We start from the raw sequence: 19181 nt of genomic DNA on the forward strand, positions 1-19181 counted from the left end.
GACACTGGCTTTGACAGCTGTAAGCTGTGCTGAAGGTATACGCAGGCAAACAGTGTAAACCCACCTCTTTTTCAGGCCATTTACAGTGTACCCAACTATCAGCCAAAAAAAAACAAAAAAAAAACACTGGAATATAGGTTTACCCACTTCCTCCTCTGTTACTTACCCATATACCTAGTGGTAAACGAACTGCTACCATTACACCACAGCTGTAAGTTTTAAATAAGAGGCAGTGACTCCTGCCTCTGGATTAGGTTACTACATTGCAATATCAACTGGTAAACAGAAATTACAGAGATGAAGATGTTGATTTGAAATCAGAAAACTGGGGCTTTATGGCTGCGATTCACCAGAAGACTCTGACTGACTCCAGAAATAACTAAAATGAGGCCACAATTTTTAAAAATAAAATTTCTAGTGATGCTAAAAATGCTCCAACATACCGTTCAGACCTGATTTCAGTGCCGCCCTATGAAGAGGGCTTGATAAATGCTGCTCTGTTCCTTATAGAAACTCCAAGATATGGAGATACACAGTGGTGTTTGAGGTAGTTATTCTTTATTTGAGTATTTTCTTTACATGCAACTTCGTACTTTTACTTCACTACATTTCAGAGGGCAATATTGTACTTTTTCCTTCAGTGCATTTATCTAACAACAAAAGAGTTTATAAAATGTGATGTTTTGTTATGAATCAAATTCCCAAAGTTTATACAAGCACAACTGCAATGACGAGTTGATTGATCAGTCACTTGACAGAAAAGTAACTTGCCAACTACTTTGAGAAACATTAAGCTATTTTCTTTTATATATATATATAAATTTGGAGATTTTAAGTTTTTGTTTTGTTTGTTATTGTTTGTTTAGGTGGGTGTTTTTTGTTGTTGTTTTTTTAATGATTTGGAGTTTATTATATACTTTTACTCAACCACATTTCAGAGGAAAATATTGTACTTTTTCCTTCACTGCATTTATCTGACAGCTTTAGCAACCCTACAAAAAAGGAAAAGTTTATAAAATATGTTTTGTTATAAATTAAATTACCAAACTGTTTAGAAAGGCACAACTGCAATGATGATTTAATGAAGTCAGAGATATTTGTTTTTAATTATTGTAAGTCTTATAATTGTTTTTTGTTAGGGTGATGGTGTTTTTTTCCTTTTTGAAATAACTTTAAGTTTTGGTGGTGTTTTTTATCATTATTATTCGTAGTAGTAGTAGACCTAGTAGTAGTAGTAATAGTACCTCTAATAATTTTAAGTTTTGGTGGTGTTTTTATTATTATATTTATTATTATTATTAGTAGTAGTAGTAGTAGTAGTAGTAGCAGTATTACTTTTTAGATAATTTTCAGTTTTGTGAGTGTTGCTCTATTGTTTTAAATAGATTTTTTTCTTTATCTTGGTACTTTTACTTTTCACAATTGAAGTACTTTCTCCTGAATATACTTACCTACTTTTACTTAAGTAAAGGACCTGAATACTTCATCCACTGTGGACACATTTCAAATGCCAAATTCAGTCTTTACAGACGGTCCCTAACTCCCTCTCACACGTTATGTTGATATAAATATATACTACATTGAAAAGAAAAACAATATAACAAAGTAACAGGTCTTTTCTATCTAAAGTCTAAAAGTCAGTTTACTGCTATTTCAATTACGTGTAAGTAGGCTTCCGGGCATTTTATCATGCAGCGTAAAATATCAGTAATAAAACGTGCCGAGTCGTAAACATACAATTTATTCAATACCTTAAGTAAAAAACATAATGGCGCGTTCAGTGTAAATGCAAACGCATTGTACCTGTTTTCTGGAATAATACTGTCGCTGTTTGGTTGCATCTGTTTCCGAGTGGGTGTTTGTGTCTGTCGTAGTATCTGGCAGCCGTGGACAGTCCCAGCCGGTGATTCTTGCGTCGGTTTCTCGCTCAGCTGAACCTCCGCAGAAGGTCTTTCTGTGTAGCCGGTTAGCATCATGGCGAACGTGGTGGATACTAAGCTATACGACATCCTCGGAGTTTCACCGTCTGCCTCTGAAAATGAACTGAAAAAGGTACACGATTTAATGTTTCGTTGGTAAATTGAATGTGTTTAGCAAGAACGGGATAAAAAGAAGAGAGGTCACCTGTGAAATTTGGCCTAGAAAGAAGCTATCAACGTGAGCTAGGTTACTGAAAGCTAACGCTAGCTAACGATTCTAAGCGGCAGATTGCTAGCCTCGCCAGCAAGCTAAGCTAGCTAGATAACTACTCAGTACTTAATGGCACGGCGTTTTTAAACACTTAAAATTAACACTATTCATTGGCGTTTGTGAAATATCGACAACGATTGTGATTTTCCTTGTTTCATCAGTTACATAGTTTACACGGATGGGGTTAGCCTGCCGGAAAACCAAGCAATACACTGATGACCACGAGTGCGATAGCTTGCCGGCTATTGACATTAGATGATGCATTCCAGGAAATAGTCTCCACCAAGCCGTTGAGAAACGAAGCAAGTGCCGGCTAAATAGCTCACGTAGAAGCAACAAATCAAGAAAATAAACCGTCATGAGAGTTTGTAGCGTTGGTGTAACATCTGGTAACGCCAAAATATATCTCAAGCTAACGTTTGTAGATAAACTTGTGTGTTTCTTACAAGATAACGTTGTCATCCGTCGTGTGGCTAACACCACCGTACACTTAGCGTAACGTTAGTTAGCCGATCTCCGTGTACCACAAACTCCATTCAAACATCAGGCAGGTAGGCATTGTTTGTTATCAGCAAAACTATATCCCGTAATAAACACGATTTTAGATCATTTGAAATATGTTTTCGACCGCTTCTGCAGTCATTATATATTCTGTGACTCAAATCAACCAAACAAACTAACGTAAATGTAACGTGAAGACAGTCAACCCAGCTTAAAACAAAATCAACATACTGGGTGGTGGCGACAAGCGACACAGTGAATTACTTTCAAACCGTCTTTTTGTCAAATTGATGTAGTTTTAATTTCATGTTATCGGATTATGGATTTGCCAGAAGATCTCGATGTGATTTAACGTCTGGTACAGCAGGTAAACTCAAAATGTATTTGCAGATTCTCAGGTGTAGTTTTATTGATGTCCTCTTCACGCTCGAGGAGGCTATTTAGAGTATGAGAGATGTCAAAGGCAGCGATGCTCTTGCCAATGTCCTCATGGTTTTGACAGCAGGCCTAGAAGCCAAGCCCTCGGCTTGTAAAGACAGATAATACACTTAGTGACTTGCTAGCGGAGCTATTTGACACAGTTGGCACCTGAGCTCAAGATGCAAACACAGCGTTGTTCACTTTGATTTTTGGTTTATTACAGGCCTACCGCAAATTGGCCAAAGAGTACCACCCTGACAAGAACCCCGATGCTGGAGACAAGGTATGATGCACCAAAGCATGTCATGGTAACAGCACCATACTTAGCAGCGGCAGCTCAGTTGCTCAACAATTGGGACCAATAAATAATGTCAACTTAGTTTATCTCGATGACACAGCCCAACTCTTTGAGGATTTAGACAAGGTACAGATCAGAGCATGAAATATGAAACAGCATTTCCCTAGTGAAATGCACACCAGTGTTGATTTGTACTGCTCTATGACTTATTCCTTAGATTCAGCATGAATGTGACACAAGAGACTAGACTTAGGAGCTCATCAAAACAAAACTAGTTGACCCTTTTTGTTGTGATGTACTGATATGTTTGTCTCCCACAATGTGTCAAACTGTGTGATTGTGCCTTTTTTTCCAGTTTAAAGAAATCAGTTTTGCCTATGAGGTGCTGACAAACCCAGAAAAGAAGGAGCTTTATGATCGCTATGGAGAACAGGGGCTACGGGAGGGAGGTGGTGGAGGGCCTGGCATGGATGATATCTTCTCTCACATCTTTGGCGGAGGACTGTTTGGGTTCATGGGGGGACAGGGCAGAGGACGCAATGGAGGCAGGAGGAGAGGAGATGATATGGTACACCCCCTGAAGTAAGTGTGTAACATGAATACAGTTTGGCATCTTCGATTGGCGGTTCAAATTTAATGTGTCGTCCCAAACATCTCATGACTCATTTGTCTTGCAGAGTTTCTCTTGAAGACCTCTACAATGGCAAAACCACCAAACTGCAGCTCAGTAAGAATGTGCTGTGTGGTGCCTGTAATGGGTGAGTTTGCTTTCATTTTAATCATCAAAAAAATCTATAGTTTCAAAGTGCTTACGTAAGACACTATGTAATTGCAGTAATTTTTTGGATAGAAATTTCTGTTTACAATGCTGATGTTTTGCCTTTTAGTCAGGGGGGTAAGGCAGGAGCTGTGCAGAAATGTGTGGCATGCAGAGGACGAGGTATGAGAATTATGATTAGACAGCTGGCCCCTGGGATGGTCCAACAGATGCAATCAGTTTGCACAGACTGCAATGGAGAGGGTAATATGTCCATTAACACCCACACATTGACTACACTTTTAAAAGACTCGGATAATGTACAATTACGAGCACAACGGTGCTGAATCTCTGTATATGTGTGCTCGTGTAGGTGAGGTGATAAACGAGAAGGACCGCTGCAGAAAGTGTGAGGGTCATAAGGTGTGTAAGGAGACTAAGCTTCTGGAGGTGCATGTGGACAAAGGCATGAGACATGGACAGAAGATCACATTCTCTGGGGAAGCTGACCAAGCACCAGGTGTCGAGCCAGGAGATATAGTCCTCGTGCTGCAAGAGAAAGAACATGAGGTAAAAACACAATGGCCCTCTGATACTGTATTTATCTTATTATCATGGCTAAGAACATTGTTCTTATTGAGAGGATTTTTCTACATTTATTTAAAATGAAACTTACGCAACAAATTTTGGATTTCAATCGCTATTAGGAATTCCGCCGTGAGGGCAGCGACCTTCACATGGTGCAACGCATTGGCCTTGTCGAGGCTCTGTGTGGCTTCCAGATGACAGTCACACATCTTGATGGACGTCAGTTGCTTGTCAAATATCCACCTGGCAAGGTCATCGAGCCAGGTAAACATTTCCTCGTACCTTATTCATTATCTTGTATCACTTTTTGTTCTGATGGACATACTAATATTCAAAAGATGATTGCTTTTACATTTACAGTTTGCTGTTTATTTACTGCATCCATTTAGATTTTTTTTTTTTTGCAGCTAGTTTTACTTTCTCTGCCTAACATTTCGCAGCTAACAAGCCATCTTGTGATTTATTAAGGTTTATAATTTCCTGTTAAATACCAAAGGCATCTGTAACACACAGTTAACGGTAGTTTGTGCACAAAAATGTAATTGTTCTCCCCCCAGATCTTAAATATACAAATACATTTTTGTGAATATGGATTGAAATACTTGTTTTCTTATCAAGTTTGCAAATATAAAACACATTACAAATGACAGGTTGTTAAATTGTTTTTGTAGCACATTATAATATTGGAACAGCAAAGTGCACATATTTAAAGTCGATTTTAACTGCCTGATAATAATGTTATGTGACAACATACAGTACACAGGTTGTAAATTGCAGGGTCAAATGTTCTTTTTTGCACCTGCATACCTTAACACCCTTTTGTTGGTGTGTGTTTGTTTGGCAGGCTGTATTCGAATGGTGAAGGGAGAGGGAATGCCTCAGTACAAAAACCCATTTGAGAAAGGAGACCTTTACGTCAAGTTTGACGTCCAGTTCCCTGAAAACAACTGGATTAGCCCTGAAAAACTGAATGTGAGTAGCAATTGTTAAACATACTGATTTGCACAATTTTAGCCCACTTAAAGGGATAGTTTGGCTCTTTTTAAGTGGGGTTTTATGAGGTGCTTATCCATAGTCAGTGTATTACATACAATAGGTGTCAGTCGCCACGCTGCCAGTTTGGAGAAGCAGGCTGCAGTGCCAGCACGGAAGCTATGCAATTAATTGTTAAGAGGTCAGCAACAAATCCTATCTTAGTCACCAGAAAGAAAGTCTCAGCTACAAACTGTTTGCTATATTGAGAATATTTTCACTGCTTTACCTTACCACCAGACAGCAATTTCCAACGGGGAACTGAAGCTGTTATTTCACGCTTTTCAAAACCAGACTCCTTCAAGAAAAACAGTCGTTGGTATACTGCTGCCTCAGTTTGTTTGTTTAGTTGTTCGACATTGGTGTTTTAAAGGGTTGGTTTGGATTCACCAAAGTTACACAATAACACAAACACACCAACTGACTGAGGCAGCGGCAGACCAGCAGCTGACGTGTTCATCAAGCTAAAATTGCAATTTTTGTCTGGAGTCTGGTGGCTTTGATAAGAGCAAAGATGGGGGACTAAAGCCATGAACAGGTTTCCCCTCAGAAAGGAGTATCTGCGTTAAGGTAAATATAATGCACTAACGCTGACAGCCCTAATTTAAACTGTTATATATTTATTGAGATGGGACTTTTTTAGGTGGTTAAAACGCATTTTGCGGCTGTCCCCGTCCCCGTAGATTTCTTAACTTCTGTTTCGGTACTCCAGCCTGTTTCTCCAGACTGGGGGCGTGGATGACTTAAGATAAGCACCTCATACACTCAGACTTCAAAAGATTCAAATTATCCCTTTTAGCTTGACTGCTTGTGATTTCATGATGTATTCATTCAATTTCTAATATAATCTTTCAGGAACTCGAGTGCTTGTTGCCTGCTCGCGCTGAGAATCCAGTTATTTCAGCAGATGCAGAGGAAGTTGACCTGACAGAATTTGACAAGAGTCAAGGGTCAGGAGGAGGAGCCAGAAAAGAGGCCTACAATGATAGCTCTGATGAGGAGGGGGGCCACCATGGCCCAGGGGTACAATGCGCACACCAATAGAAAGACTCATACATAAACATGCACACACATAAATACATAAACATCCCTTGACTCCCATTGCTAACACCATTCAAGACTTGACGCACATACATGCAGATTAATCTCCTTTCATGATTACTATGAAAGAGATACACACATATATCCACCCTCCTCAGTTCCATGGTGCCCATAAGTCAGAGATATGCTGGACGTGTGATGACCATTTTGTGTTTATGGACAGTAGTGCTCATCAAAGCCTCCAGCAAGAAGGTTAACTGACTGAACTTGACTTGGACCGCCCTGTTTTCATCCTAGGCTTTTACCTTTCACTGTGGGAAACACCAGTCTAGTGTAAAAAATGCAAATATTGTTGACTATCTTGTATAAGGTGTAGTTTAGTCTTTCACACACAAGCGCATGCTGCTTTCTTGCCGAAGATCTTGCACATGTAGATCCAGGGTCTGGACAGGACACTACGGAGAAATCTGACACCACACCTGTTTAAATTTCAGCGTGTCACTCTTATCAAAAGTGCCCTGCTATCATATGAGCTGGCCTGATTACAAACCCTAAAAGTGTGTCCTCCGCACAGCCTGCTGAGAGCGTTTAATCCACCTCATCCTCTAAGAAGAACTGTCATATTTCGAAAATGTGGTTTTTAGTTCCCAGCTGTCACATTGCAAAAATATTAAAGCCCTGAGTAAAGAACCTGTCAGCCAGGCACCATGTTTTTGTTTTTCTTTTAGTTTGGATTTCTAACTTGTTGGTTTGAATGTTAGTGTGTTCGAGACCACAGAACTTGAACCTAAGTTGCATACTCTTCATCTGATTTGAGGACACACTTGTGTACTTCGTATGTCTGTCTGTGTAATGCAGTGGCTCGGTGTGTGTGAGCTGCTGTGGAATGTTCTGGCTTATTAGAGTGATAGGTATTCCTGCTTTGTGTTGGACTGCAGTGCGAGTGGACATTATATAGGGTCAATTTAAGAGGAAAAAAACAGAATGTTTATTTGCTGAGAATCTCTCCCATGTAGACATTTTCCCTCTATTCACCAGGAACAAGAGAGGAGGATTTCCTCTCTTGCAGGAAAACCACTGGGCCCGCACCAAACCTCTGTATTATACATATCTGCCCATCATAGAGTTGTTAGCCAAACCTACATCCTTTTCTGTCTTACAATAGTCCCATCCCCATAAACCTGTAAATAAGTACTGCCCCAGTCCATAGGTGCATTCAAAGTCTACAGCAGTGTCCTTTGTCTAGTCACATTATTTCTTACACAAGTGAGTAATGGCCAGCAGTGCCAATATAAATGTTATGTTCACATGAAGGAGAAGTTGATGGATCTCTGTAGACTGCTATCATGCACCTCTGTGACTCATCGTGTATGAAATTTAGGCCACAGGGGGGGGGTCATGTGTACACAACTAAAGGGGGTCATTGATAAATGACATTACTGTTGATGCTTATGTTTGTCAAGATGATAATTAAACTGTATAATAAACAGTCACTTCAAATTTGAGATTGTCTTATTTTATATTCATAACCTCCGTTCTCAACATTTTTTATACTGAGTGCTTTCAATACATGACCATAAAACAGGAGGCCGCTGCAGCATTACACTTAAACACATCTGAGTACTATCTTGTAAACAATGTGGCATAATAGATTCTCAATCATTGGAAAACCATACATTTTTTGGACAGCGTTTACAATTATGAACGGAAGACTTCACACACAAAATGATCATTTGCATATCAATGACTCACCGTGTGTTGACTATATCAGATACATGTTTACAAACTCACACAACTCATGCAGTATAAACCAGTTCTCACTTATCCATATGCTCAGAGCTCTCCAAAGACATGCATTTTTTCGCTGAAACCACTTAAAAGTAGCGCAGCAGTGAAGGTGTGTGTTCTATTGAGCTTACCCAGCTGTGCTCCTCCTCAATGCACAAGGGACTCCATGCACAAGTGTTTTAGAAAGTAGTTTAATAATAGTAGTAGATTTTCAGCAAAAAATGCATGCAATGTTTGGGAGGTATTGAGCATGCAACTGGATGGCTGACACTTGGATTATATAGCATGAGTTTGTAAATTGGTGTTTTTATATAGTTTGCTGTTGTTAAATGCCAACATATTTCACTTCCAACTTGCAAATACAGATGCATCTAAAGTGGCACGAAAAGTCAAATCATGACGCTCTAGGTACCCCTCCTGTGCTGGTTTTAAACATTAAGGGACAGCCAGTCAATTTACGCACATTATATGCATACTGTCTTTTCAAAATAAACTTCTGTTTTCAAAGTAATTGTAGTTTCTGCTTGATGAATGACAGCAGGCTCTTTCAAAATAAACTTGGAGCATAGATAAATCAATTTAGTTTTAATATTTACTTCCTTTGATTTATCTCTGAGCCGGGGGAAGCATCAGAGCAGCAAAAAATACTGCAGCCTGGTGGGTCTCCTGCCGTGACTAAAAAGGTGTCTCTGTGCGTCAGTATCTGACGCTGGGGGCCACTGACCAAACACTGGTATTAGAGAGTTTAGAGTAGTGAGTAAGACAGGGTTTTAAATGTGGTTCCCCTTTTACTTTAGTCTTTTCTCCCTTTTTGGATCCTGTATTCACTGTGAAGGCATGCAAATTAAATGCAGCACAAGGGGACTGATTGATATGCAGATGATCATACTGTGGGTAAGGTATTTCTTTAAAATTCCATTTTAATTAGAAAGTAATTTAAGCAGCTGCAGTTTGTCAGTCTGCTTCATTATCTGTCTCTCTGCTGTGAAGAGCTACTGGACCCAAGAGTTCCTTAAATCCTGCAGTATTCCTGGAGGATAAAAAAGTAAATATAGGTGGTGTTGGTGAACCTTATTTTGGGGTTTCCTGTTTAACTTAAAGGGGTGTCTCTTACCGATCTCGCTTAGACTGCATGACATAAGAGCGCTCTCTTCTCAGCTGCTCCAGTCGCTCTCTAACAACTGTCTTCTGCTGGTTCTTATCCTCCTAAAGCACAACAATAATGGTGACAATACAAAACTTAGATAAAATCTTGCAGATTGAATCCACCAATAAAGTGTGTTTTACCTGTGGTAGATCTTGTGTGAGGTGCCGTAGCCTGTCTGTGTGTTTCAGGCCCAGCAAGTCCTCCTCTGCCTTTCTGCTCTGGATGATCGACAGACGCTCCTGAACCTGAAAGACAAACAGTGTCAGAGTGACATGTCACCTACCTCTGCCTCTCACAAACATTGATCTGAAAACTCTGTCAGCGCTCCTATCCACCTCTTCCACACCATTCTCTCACCCTCAGCAGCTGTCTCTCTCGATCTCTCTGCTGCCTCTGTTCCACCTTTCTTTGCATGTCCACCAGGTTGCGCATTGTCCTTTCTCTCTCCATGGCCTCCCTCTCTTCAGGGCCACGGTCAACCTTTACAACAAGAAACAGCAAATGGGTGGCGCTTTAAATCTCAATAATGTGGAAATGTTTTGCACAAATCATGAGCACTGGTTGCACAAAGATATTAATATTAATATATAACAATAATAATAATAATAATAAACTTAATTTATATAGCACTTTTTGACAAGGTTACAAAGTGCTTTTCAGAAAAGTAGCAGATAAAGACTAGGCAGCAATAAAAAAACAAAATAAAATGCAAACAACATAGTGATCATATATATATTTATATACAGTATATACACACTGGGGGATAAAGTATAGTTAAAAAAGTAGTTTAAAATGGCCATGGAGGGATGACAAAACCTAGGAATATATTTAGTATTCATAAATGCATCCCTAAAAAAGAAAGTTTTAAGAAGGGATTTAAAGATGCCAATAATGTAGTGTCTCAATAGGCAGAGTGCTCCACAACTGTGATGTATTTTGGAGAAAAGCCATGTAATGCTTTCAAATTGATCATTCAAATTTTAAAATTGATGCGGTAAGTACCAGGCAGCCAGTGTAAATTTGCTAGCACAAGAGGATTATGTTTAGGTTTTTTTGTGCCTGTTGAAATTTGAACAGCAGCATTCTGCACCAACCGGAGTTGAAGGGAGCTCTGTTTGAAACCAGCGTGAAATGCATTAGAGTAATCAAGGCCAGAGAAAATAAAAGCATGTATAACCTTGTGTAAGTCTGAAGAAAGATTGGATTTGGATTTCTAAGCTGAAAGAACTGAACAACATTTTTTACTTGTGCATCCAAACAAAGATCTAAATCAAATACTATGCCAAGATTTTAGCAGTCTGCTTCAAATTTATTATAAAGGGGAACCAAGCTTGCTGTGGACCAAGCTGGTGGAGTCTTTTGACTCTGTGGCTTAAATCTCTGTTTTGTTATTGTTAAGTTAAAAAAAGTGACTTCCAGTACTTCATATTGTTGGTGCAGACGACAAAGTTATCTAGGGAGTTAGGAGACTGGAGGGGAACATTTGCGGTAACTGCGTGTCATCTCAATGGGAGACACCGTGATGTGACGCTGGACTCACTGTGGCTTGTGAGTTATATGTCTGGTCCTCAGCATGAGCAGGATCAGGCCCTCTGAGCTCCCACAGCTCGGACTCTGTTGCAGTGAGACACATTTCCACCTCAAGCTCTTCTCTCTCCACATTAACTGTCTCACTGGGCATTTCGGAGCAGAGGTCACCAGCACGCTGCTGAATCTCAGGTGAGTCAACCGACAGATGTGGTTGCAGGTCGCATTCGGAATCTCCTGTCTGTGGTTGATCAGCTGTTGCTCTCTCCTCCGAGGTCAACTAATGAGAATATTAAAAATCAGATGCATGACATTATAATACATTTTTTTTTTGTTGTTTTTTTGGGGCTTTATTGCCTTTAATTGACAGGACAGTGTAAGTGTGAAAGGGGGAGAGAGAGAGGGAGACATGCAGCAAAAGGCAGAGGCCGGACTCAAACCCACAGCCACTGCAGAGAGGACACAGCCTCTGCACATGGGCCACTGAGCCACCAGACGCCCCTCATTTTGTTTCATTTTGTTTTGAATCTTCAGGAGCAGCCTGAGCAATCTTTTTTTTTTAATTGTGAAATTGTCAAGAGAGACATACAGTGAACTAAGACTGCGAAACAAAACAAAACAGAGAATACAGCACAGGCTTTAACTGAAGTGTATACAGGCAATGTGGTCAAAAACCAGAAAATATAGCAAAAACTTGATGCAGATGCACAAGTGTGTGTGTGTGTGTGTGTGTGTGTGTGTGTGTGTGTGTGTGTGTGTGTGTGTGTGTGTGTGAGAGAGAGTGTGAGAGAGAGAGATTGGGGTGAGTGTTTGTAGGGGGGAATGAGGTTAGAAAAATGCATTTTATCTACCCACAACTGCATATATACCACATTAACATGGTTTTATACATATATCAATGTGTCATCATTTAGAAAAGAAAAATGGAAAAAAGACTAAATAAATGAATAAATAAGGTAAATTGAATTTAAAAAATCATTAATAAATAACTACATACGTTTTATTTTTACCACTATCATCATAAGTAATTGGGTCATAAATCAGTGTGTGTGTGTGTTAGAGAGAGGGGTTCAAAGAGAGAATAGGGGATTGTGTGAGCGTGTGTGAGATATGACGTTTTATGGTCTGCTCTGTGCTCACAGAGTACCTGTCCTAGTGTTGTAGTACCTGAGATCGGTCTTGGTCTGGAGATCGGAGGGTCTCTGTATCAAGAGCAGTTTGACTTGGTCTTGTCTCGGTCTCAAACACAGCAGACTCCGGATTTTTTATTAAGACCAGTCGAGACCACAACGGATTTATTTTCTCAATTACTGTGATTGGATGTTAAACTTCCTTCTTAAAATTCTGCCAATCACATTAAGTCATTTGTAGTCTACTTTTTTGTCACCAATAATGGCTGCCACCCTTCATAGAAATCAGAGGAAAATTGTTTATAAATATATCTGAGCTTGACTAGCTCTCACCCCACTTTCATCTTGGTCTTGGCCCCTTTAAGTCGTGGTTTTGTCTCGGTCTCGGCAAACCCTGGTCTCGGTCAAGTCTTTGTCTTAGTTAGTATGGTCTTGACTAAAACACTAACCTGTCCTGTGTGGCAGTGCTGATGTGCAGACTGTGTGTCAGGATGACCTGCAGATTTCTCATCTCTGTCCGTCTCTCCAGAAGTCTCCTCAATCTGTGTGTGTCCAGCTGTGCAGCTTGTGTCACTTGGCTGCTCGTCCTGGCTCTGATCCGTGCCTCTAACTGCAGCCTCTACCTCAAACTCAGTGTCATCCTCTGGTGGTTTGCTCCAAGCCAGGGCGATCAGCGAGCCCTGTTTCTCATAACTGCCCACGTCTTCTTCTTCCTGTGCTCCGTCTGCGGCGGGACTCTGATGAGCTGCATCTGATACACACAAGATCTCCAAGTAGGGCAGGTCCTCCATGACCGCTCCACAGCCTGGGGAAGAGCAACATATTGTAATTGCAGCTGTGACTGTGTAGTGATCTGTGCTGGCCTGTGTTTGCAGTACCTGTGCAGACATCCTGTTTGTCAGTCCATTCTGCAGCGTGCGCCTCTTTTTGTTCTCTGCTGATTGTTGAGGGTTCAGCTGGCCCACCACGGCTGTTTTGAACATAGAGCATACCGCTGCGGCAAGACTGAGCTGTGAGTTGCTCTTTGCTGCTATTTTCAGTTAAGTTCGGATAAGGAGTGCCTGAAGTAAGCGGGCCATCCGAGATCAGGTGGAGTAGGTTGGTGTAGCGCCGTGCTTGAAGTTGAGATTCATACTCAGCTCGCAGAGCTTGGAGTCGATGCGCGCTCTAAAAAATAACAAGCTGTGCTTTATTAAAAGAGCCTGTGTTATTGTGGACTCTTTGGACTGGATGCTGTGTTTGTCTTGACTCACCGTGTCCATCAATGCTGGCAGTAAAGCAGAAGCTTGGACCTCCTGAAGCTCCACCAGATGGGTCAAGAGGAGCAGGGAACACTCCTCCAGCTCGTGTTGGTACCACATCGCCGGTTTACTGCTTATGTGGGCCTGCATTTTGGGCTGATGGTTTACTTGCTTTAAGGGACTCTGAATCTGCAGGCCGGTATGGATTTGTCTCAGCCTTTTTATAAAGCCACTTCTTAAAGCAGCTTGCTGATGACTATCTGCATAGGAAACAGGAAACAAGAAAGATTGCATACAAAAACACATACAATTCTGACAAGCATGCAGCAAAAAAAAACCCCAGAAAATATTGATTTACCCTCTTTATGAGGCATTGTGCAACCTGGCTCTTGTAAATCCTCTATGGAGACCCCATTTGCCAACTTGACCAGGTGCTTCCTCTCCTGCTCCTGAGTCAGCACCAGCAACTGCAGCACTGCCTGCTGTAACAGGGCCAGTGTTTTTGTTCTGATGCTGATAAAACTACTGACAAGAAACATCTTACTCACGAATTCAAATTATTTTAGAGGTCCAGTGTATAGGATTTAGAGGGATATGTTGGCAGAAATGGAACATGGTATAATAAGTAGATTTGCTTTAGTGTAGAATCTGTAAATAGTCATTGCATTTTTGTTACCTTAGGATGAGCCGTTAATATCCACATAGGGAGCAGGTACTCGTTTATGTTGAAAGTGTGCAACAGCAGACTGACAGGCAAAACCCTCCAAAACAGACAGCTTGACTTGAAGCTATCTCAGTCGACTGAATCTCCAACTTTCAGGGTGTAGACTCAGTGAAAACCTCCTGAAAAATGAACACTGAAGGAATTCTAACCGGGAGAAGTTTCAGCTGGTTTCAATCTGCAATCCTCACTGCTAGAAGCCACTAAATCCCCCTAAATCTTTCCCACTGAACCTCCAAGAGTAATGTCATGACCTGATGTGCTGCCTATGCAGATTTACATTACCTGCTGTGGTGATAATGAGACATCGTCTCTCTTTTGCTCTTCCTCGTCACCATGTAGCCACAGAGCAGCCTGCTCTGCTCTGCAGGGGCTCCTAACATGCTGCCTGAACACAAACACAAGAGACACACGGCATGTAGCTGAATCAGAGTGTGCATGTTATAAAGCAAAACCTGCTGATAGTGAGCACATTTTCGTTTTCATTGTTCATTGTTAGTGTTTGTCGGCTCACCATGTCTCCCAGGACTGCCGAGCTGCCAGAAGAGCGCCGTAAGACATTTTTTCTCTCTGAGCTCTCAGAGTTGCTAAACTGATGTACAGACACAACAGTTTCAGGTTCTCCCTGTCCAGCCTAGAAGAGAAAAAAATAAGGTGTGAACTCATTCTTGAGCTGGTTAGAGCTACACCTATGCACACATCTATGTATGTCAAATATGGAATAAAAATGTGTTTGCAAACAATTCATTGTGTCTTACAGTAAGAAAATAAGATTATTATAAGGGTATCTGAAGGCAAGCATGTGGATTATGTGGGATTACAGTCCTTCCAGGATTTCAGAGGCTGTTTTTGGGATTGTCACGGTCTGAAATGTCTGATTTCGTGGCAGCTTTTCAAAAAAGTTAAGATGCAAGTCGCTATATTTTAAATTGATGTATTTGTCTCAGCCAATACAGGCTTAAAATAAAACAAATATTTTAAAAAATCCTAGCTGGTCCAATGTTTTCTTTTGTCTGCAAAAAAGTGTTTACCTCTTGCCCAGGACTGTCAGTGTGTCCCTTTCATGTTGACGAAATGCGTGTAAATCACAAAGGAGCGAAACCGCAGACCAAGACTGCTCCCTGGACTCTGATTGGCCTCTCAGGCAGGTCCTGCAGGAGAATCATATCTATTATGGTACTTTTTTTTTTTTACGCCTATGAAGGAAATATGGCAGGTGGTTTGTAATGTTTACTTGAATTCGATAAAGTACACTATGTGTGTTTTTTTTTTATATACATAACTGAAGGTGTGTTTCCACAAACTATTGCTCTCTCTATAGTTCACTCTGTATCTTTATTTTTGTTTTTGTGTGATCTGGAACCAAGAGACATTGTTGTGTTGTGTTGTTTGGTAGCTCAGTTTAAGACATCTTAGTATTTAGTTTTCATTTCATCTCAGATTTCTTATAATAACCTTGTTATTGTGTGTTACCTGTATATCCTGAATGCTCCTGGCAGCTCAGCCAATCGTAGCATGTCACCTGACTCCAAAGCTTCTTCTGCAAGGTCCTCCAGCCCCTCCTCTTCCTTACATTGTTGCCATGGCAGCAGGGTCTCCCAGATACTCAGAGCTGTGGTATCACCGAAAAAAGAAGAGGAAGAATAAAAAAAAAAAAAAAACAGGAATGTGAAGCACCTGGACCAGGCTCTGTGATGCTGAGTAAGCTATAATTATGGTTAGGAGGTTGTTTTCTGTGAAATTCCTCCTTACTGTAGTGTTCCTGGAGCATTTCTGTAAACAGCAAGTGGGTCACCACATCGTACTTCACTTCCACCAAGAGGAGGACGTCTGACAGGGAGACGCAGCCCCAGGCCTGACCTCTAACTGTCAGGCTTTGGCCCTGCAGGGGAGACGGCAGTATAGTCTGCACACCCTCTGATGCCAGTCTGAGAAGATAAACACATATCAATATTATAATTACAATATACAAGCATTTCAATGTAAAATGGCTGGCTTGTAACTTTAAATAAAGGTGTTGTTGGTTTCTGGTGTTTATCTTCCTCTTTTATCTGTAAATAATAATGAAAAATTATAGATATTTGATTTGGGGTATGTGGGTGTGTGAATATATATATATATATATATACTTTATCATAAATGAGTAAACACAAGTAAAGTACCATATTTGACTTTTAAACTTCTTAAAGTTGAGCTGCTCACCTGGCCCAGCACTTCCTGGCTGCCGTTTTGAGCCTCTTTTCTCCTCTCACACTCCCACACAGCTCTTTTTTCCCCAGCTCTCTTTTAAAAGTATTTGGGTCTGTGTTTTGGTGGAAGCAATTCAGCACATGAGGATCGATGATAACTGTTTTGTCCATCTCAGAAAAATGGTTCAAATTTCCAGCATTTAGCAGCTGGAGATCCCAGTAGAGCTGCAGATAACAACAGTGACTTTTAGTAGTGACAAAACAATATTTTGGTCGCCTGGTTTCTCACACACTGTTAAATTCAGAAAAAATAAAATTAATTAACTACCTTTTCCTTCTTTTCTCTCTCTCTTTCCATTTCTAGAAGAACATCAAACACGTTTTCACCAGCACAGGACCAACTACTGTCACCTCCAGCAATCTGAAACAGATGGAGGTACAGAGAAGTATCCTATAAAATGACAGAGGATTTGATCAAATCGCTGTTTTGTCGTTAAAAAAAATGTTTCTAGCGCTGCTTCCAGAGGCATATTACAAGTATTTAAACCTCTGGACTCGGAGCCAATTAGTGTGATTTCTTTCCAAAATATGCGAAAAGGCAATGTGCAACTTGGTAAGACATTAGTAGATTTAGAAATGTATTTTTTTTAAAAAGCTAGGGAAAAAATCTAAGCTAGGGGGAAACTATATTTATAAAAATAATCATAGTTACATAATTGAAATTAGGATACATAATTATCATATTTTTTAAGTCCTTCCCCAGGTCGTTTCCTTATTTTTCTTTTTTAATTAATTATTTATCTTATTCACTTTTCATTATTTTACATTAAATTTTTTTGGACAAATTTTGTGATTTTCTTGTACTTTTTTACTAATTTCATGCACATTTTTGGGTCATTTCTTCTTTCCTTGCACATTGCCCTATTTCCATGTTTTTAAAAGAATGAAGCCAGTTAGGTCAAGTTTTAAATAGTTAAAAGGTTAAGATATACCAGAGTTTTTACCTTCCTCATGGCCACGTGTGCTTCATCTGTGTTGGAAGGGACATGAAACACTTTGCCGTAGAGGAGACTCACATCCTCAGAGGAAAACTGGGCTCCGGCGCACATACCCAGCGATCGGTACAAACCGGCGACACAATCCTGAAGGAGGAAACCCAAAGATCAACCGTAGTTTACAAATACACATGTGAAACAAATCCAGTTCTCAAGCATCAAAACATGTTACCTGCTCCATGTTTTCACCACAGTGTGCTGATCAATTATACAGACTGTTACTATAGTTACAGCAGTCCTCTGGACAACAGCTGGATCAGGTTACCAAGCAACAAAAGTGACAGTGTATCTGTCAGAGGGGGAAACGTGATACATTACCATGTGACTCATTTCGCTTGTGTGAAAGGTGCTCTGTGACATCCAACTACTAGAGAAAGTGAGTGGATCCAAGTGAGTCTGTCTCATGTCTTATCTAATATTAGAGATCATCCACTGGTAATATCACAGTAACACTCCATATCACCGTTAACCTCCTGTTGGTTTCCTAATCATTTCCAAGAAAGCTTCCTGTGAAGAATCATAATTGGTTAATTCACATTTGTGCACATTCAACTAACCTGCGGTGCATTCACATAACCCTTTGAAACACGAGCAAATTGGTTTAATTTCTCTGAACATGGGGAGAAGGTGATGAGCAGCTTAACCCTTTAATACCTGGATTGTTATCAGTTTGGTTGTGCTGCATTTAGATGCCTTTTGCTAGCATTTAAACCTCTGAAACACCAGAAAATTGGTTTGATATCTTTAAAAGATTTGGGGAAAACATATTGTGCAACTTGACAAGAACTGTCCCACAAATGCAAAAAAATAAAAATGAGTAAACGGTGACAAGGACATGATCTGAAAGTTAGCTGATGGATTATTAGATATGATCACAAAATGCGGGAAAAAATAACCAGAAAATTCTTTTGATTTTTTTGTGACAGAGCAAAGAATTTAAAAAAAAAATAAAATAATTGCACTCTCTTTGGGTTTTTTTTCTTGTGTTTTTGTTTCTTTGTTTTTTACTTTTCTTTTTTTACTTGGTGATTTTAATTTTTTTTTTTAAAAAGGTACATTTTTGGCCATTTGTTATTAAGTTGGTCTTTCCTTCCCATGTTTTTGAGAAAAAAAAAAAGCCAAGTAAGAAAAGTCAATAACAAACAACAAAATGACCCCCCCCCCCCAAAAAAACCCCCAAACAAACGATAAAAAAAATGTTATGTTTATTTCTGAAACATAAATTTAAAGACATAGTTATAATTATAATAATCATAAATATAATTTTCTGGATATTTTTCCCTTTTTGTGATAATCTTATAATAATACCCCATTTTAAAAAAATACTAATGATTTTCAGGTCATTGTTGTCACTTTTTTCCACTTTTTTGACTTCTTGCAATTTGAGGGAGATTTCTTATATGGATAATTACAAAGACAGGCTGTTTTATCTAGAGCAGTTTACAGAGGGCCGAGCTAAAGATTTGGTGATTAACTGTCAATACATGGATTCCAAAAAAGGCTTTTTAGAGACAAAGGGATAGAGAGACCTCACACCAATTTGCTCAGGTTTTAAA

The 19181-nt window shown here is 39.9% G+C and overlaps 3 protein-coding genes across 4 annotated transcripts in view; 1 reads left to right on the forward strand and 2 right to left on the reverse strand.

The window, feature by feature from the left end:
* Positions 1–1940, reverse strand: part of ppp6r2b (protein phosphatase 6, regulatory subunit 2b) — a 28144-nt gene extending 26204 nt beyond the window's left edge. Inside the window, exon 1 of the mRNA XM_088079843.1 lies at positions 1804–1940. The gene's annotated coding sequence lies outside the window, so the exon portion shown is untranslated. The remainder of the gene's footprint in view (positions 1–1803) is intronic.
* dnaja2b (DnaJ heat shock protein family (Hsp40) member A2b) lies at positions 1912–8332 on the forward strand. The gene is made up of 9 exons (XM_042496494.2): positions 1912–2052; positions 3335–3394; positions 3765–3991; positions 4087–4167; positions 4297–4430; positions 4540–4736; positions 4874–5018; positions 5599–5726; positions 6642–8332. Exons 1-9 carry the CDS (start codon positions 1975–1977, stop codon positions 6828–6830), a joined length of 1239 nt encoding a protein of 412 aa, XP_042352428.1. The 5' UTR covers positions 1912–1974; the 3' UTR covers positions 6831–8332.
* Positions 8326–18777, reverse strand: LOC121950182 (uncharacterized). Of its 2 annotated transcripts, none has more exons than XM_088079845.1 (17): positions 17575–18777; positions 16899–16991; positions 16584–16795; positions 16134–16309; positions 15855–15993; positions 15413–15532; positions 14896–15015; positions 14667–14769; positions 14019–14139; positions 13673–13920; positions 13298–13586; positions 12869–13224; positions 11303–11569; positions 10120–10242; positions 9903–10007; positions 9730–9821; positions 8326–9645 (listed from the first exon to the last, which is right to left on the reverse strand). In XM_088079845.1, the coding sequence occupies exons 1-17, from the start codon at positions 17677–17679 to the stop codon at positions 9570–9572; spliced, it is 2745 nt and encodes a 914-aa protein (XP_087935971.1). In that variant the 5' UTR covers positions 17680–18777; the 3' UTR covers positions 8326–9569. The 2 variants fall into 2 exon arrangements, with proteins under 2 accessions (XP_087935971.1, XP_087935970.1); XM_088079844.1 differs by having other exon boundaries at positions 14019–14142.
* Positions 18778–19181: the final 404 nt, after the last annotated feature.

This window comes from Plectropomus leopardus, chromosome 7 (genome assembly GCF_026936395.1).
Source record: "Plectropomus leopardus strain MGB_pleo_1.0 chromosome 7, ASM2693639v1, whole genome shotgun sequence".
Taxonomy (NCBI): Eukaryota; Metazoa; Chordata; class Actinopteri; order Perciformes; family Serranidae; genus Plectropomus; species Plectropomus leopardus.